Raw genomic sequence first — 3,424 nt, 5'->3', positions numbered from 1 at the left:
TATATATATATATATATATATATATATATACACACACACACACACATATAAAATGTTATCTGCAATGAATTAAAAACTCACTAGCTGTTTGGAAATGTTAACGGCCCTTTTGTCTGAGCGGACTTCCCCCAGCTAATCTGGACATTTCATCAGGTTAAGTAGACATGTGCAGCTGAACATCAGAAGGTTCTGTACTCTCTTGATGACAATTTGTACAGCAAGACATTCATGGGTTGAAATTTCAAGGAGTTTGAACACAATAGGAAAAACCATCTTGATACTTGGACATTTTATTTCATTTTTGTTCTTATTAGTTGGCTTTTCAAAAAGATATGAAAATTCTTTTTCAAGCTCTACCTGTGTTTCTGAAGGCCTTGATAGTTCTTTGCAAAGAAGTGCTCCACTCCGGCAGTTGTGAGGTCTGGAGCCTGTTCCATCCTCCTTCTTCACTGGGCTCCTGATTTAAAGAGGTTCAAGGGCAAACAGCTTAGATAGAGAAGGGGATGTGGGGTGTTGCTATTGGGAAGAAATAAAGGCAAGATCATGGCAGCTGAGGTCCTTCTTGATTTGTGTATGGATGAGGTCAATGTGGCAGCCAGATTTTTTTCAGGAGATAATCCCGGAAGGAAATGAAATGTTCCAGTGTCATTGGGCAGAGCACTAGGACTCTGGAAAAAGCGCACAGAAGTTTCTTTGAAGATATAGCCAAATATCCATTGTACCTTATGTTACAGCCACTGTGTAATTGCTGTTACATCCCAAAACACAGGAAGCAACACCTTTTTCTATTTTGGGCACTGCTCTCCCACTTCGAGAATCTTCTCTCTAGTTTTTATGTCTTTTTGTTTTTTAAAAACATTTTTTTCCAAAAAAAGTCTAAAAAGTACTTGCCAGGGCTTCCCTGGGGGCGCAGTGGTTGAGAGTCCGCCTGCCGATGCAGGGGACATGGGTTCATGCCCTGGTCCGGGAAGATCCCACATGCCGCGGAGCGGCTGGACCCGTGAGCCATGGCCGCTGAGCCTGCGCATACGGAGCCTGTGCTCCGCAATGGGAGAGGCCACAACAGGGAGAAGGCCGCGTACCGCAAAAAAAAAAAAAAAGTGCTCGCCATTTGTATCAATGTAGACACACACAGTTAAGCTTTTGGCTCACAACTTTAGAGCCAGCTCACAAGTTTTCACTTGAGCCCCACTTTGGCTACCTTTGTAACATGGGAACATTCCTCTCTTAAGTATAATATGCTCCTTTTCAAAATTCTTGTCAAAATGCAAAGGATTAAATCACAAAATTGGTGATAAGAATCAAGCAGCATTTTCTATCAGCGCCGTCTAGTAGAACTTTCTGCAATGAAGGAAATGTTATTATCTGCAGTATCCACTATGGCAGCCACTAATCACATACAGTATTGAGCACTTGAACAGCAGCTAGTGTTACTGAGGAAGAATTGTTACCCAATTTTAATTCATTTAAGTTGATGCCTGGAGCATGTAGGTGCTGAAAATCATTCAAGGTTAGATTTTGGGGGACATCAGCAAATTCTCTGCCCTTTCAGCACTGAGATTTTCCATAGTTAAAAGTTGGGGCCAACTCCAGACAGGAATCTGTCTTCCTTTTCTCTCCTCTTCTGTGATGGTGATAGGATTTCCTCCCTCTCTTTAGGTTTTCTATGGAAACTCGGACCGAACCTCCACAGTCCAGAACCTGCTGCGGCCCCCCATCATTTCCCGCTTCATCCGGCTCATCCCGCTGGGCTGGCACGTCCGCATTGCCATCCGGATGGAGTTGCTGGAGTGCGTCAGCAAGTGTACCTGATGCCCGCCTCAGCTCAGCACCTGCCAGGGGGTGGAGGGTGCAGCGCGGCCCATGCGGGAATGCTGACTTAACCACTGTGACCAAAAGGGCTGGATTTTACAGGCTCTTTTCAATGCGGAGCTGGGCAGAGAATACTTTTTTCTTTTTTGTAAGATATAGTTTCCAATTTCAGTGAAAGGAAAAGAAAATGAACTTATTCCCCACTCAGGGCCGAAGAAAATAAGAACAAAGAAAATGTCCCTAAAAACAATTTTCAAGCAAAAGCCTAAGTAGCAGGAGTAATTTGCTGCTCTCGGGTTTTTTTGGTTTGTTTTTGGTCTCAGTGACACTGTGAAAGGTGCAGTCCCAGGAGGATGAAAAGCAGCCCTGATAATTTGAAAATTCTTTTGCTTTACCATGTTCAAAACAGGAACATAGAATTTCATAAAGCCTCCCTTTGAACACAAAGGGGGAGCAAGCTTGTGTTTTCTCCTAAGTTTTCATTAAATCATGGCCTTTTAGGACTTTAGAACACTGTGTTTGCAGAGTTTTGGGGTGACTGGGTGGCGCAGATGAGTCTGGTGGATGGGAGCCCATGTCCCAGTCTCGTGAGAGCCGTGCATGACCAAACACCCCAGAGGTAGGAGGGCCTCCCCTGCTTTGAGCTTTCACCCCTCACACCTAACCCTGAACACAAGGATGGGGGGAGGTCCAGAGCTCTCATCACATATAGCTCCATTCTGCAGTTCCCTCAGGCAAATGATCCCAGTCTGTGGTCACTATTTAGGTGAATACACGGGACAGGCTGCATATGTAAGGAGCAAAGTTTCCCTGTATTTAGGAACCCCAAATGACCAGAACACACCAGAATTTCCTTTTATCTAGGGCTACCATTTTTCAACAAGCTTAACACTTGGAAAACAGTTGGCCAGGAGCTATCACTGGCTACACAGAGGAGGCCCATCAGCTGAGTACAGTCTGCAGAAAGTGGTCAGGCCCTACAATCTGAGAAGCGTGATGCGGCTAGGCTGCTGGTGAGCCCAACCTTCCGACCTCTGCCCCCTTGCCTCGTAACATCTGGGCTCAGCCTGGCCTTCCCCTCCTGGAGGAGCTCCACAAGCAGGGAGCTCGGGGGAAGGACAGTCCGCCTTTGTCGTTTATAGCTCAGCCTGAGTTTTCAGGCCTTTCCCTGGAAGAGGCCGATGACAGGGCGGGTGGGCAGGAGAGGATTTGAAAGCAGGAGCCGAGAAGGGGTAGAATCAGAGGATGAGGGCCCTCCAGCGAGACTGGGGAAGCCAAGACTGTCCTGGTCCTGAGGCAGTGCAGCCTCTGCTAGCAGCTCATTTCTCTGAGTTACTTTCTGTTTTCAAACGCCAAGCCGAGGCAATGGACTCACACCAACACGATCCTGGACATCGTATTCACCTTCTCTGTGAACGGCCAGCCTCCTAAAATCCCCAAATCTCTTCCCTGGTGTTTTTGGGCTTAGAACAGCTTATTTAACCCAGCATCTTTCCAATCCCCATGCTGTATACTTAAACGTGGAAAAACGCTTTTCTCTGCTCAATCTTCTCTCACATATAAAGGTATCAATTCAGGGTAGGGAAAAAAAAAAAATCCTTCTCTGGCCTTA

The 3,424-nt window shown here is 46.1% G+C and overlaps 1 protein-coding gene across 1 annotated transcript in view; it reads left to right on the top strand.

The window, feature by feature from the left end:
* RS1 (retinoschisin 1) overlaps positions 1 to 1,812 on the top strand; it is a 21,668-nt gene extending 19,856 nt beyond the window's left edge. The window contains exon 6 of the mRNA XM_024739348.1: positions 1,660 to 1,812. Coding sequence (XP_024595116.1) covers positions 1,660 to 1,812 — 153 coding nt within the window. The remainder of the gene's footprint in view (positions 1 to 1,659) is intronic.
* The last annotated feature ends 1,612 nt before the right edge of the window (positions 1,813 to 3,424 follow it).

Source organism: Neophocaena asiaeorientalis, unplaced genomic scaffold (genome assembly GCF_003031525.2).
Source record: "Neophocaena asiaeorientalis asiaeorientalis breed wild unplaced genomic scaffold, Neophocaena_asiaeorientalis_V1.1 scaffold771, whole genome shotgun sequence".
NCBI classification, from domain to species: Eukaryota; Metazoa; Chordata; class Mammalia; order Artiodactyla; family Phocoenidae; genus Neophocaena; species Neophocaena asiaeorientalis.
Note: the sequence above shows the minus strand (reverse complement) of the source record. Positions and strands in the feature narration are given on the sequence as shown.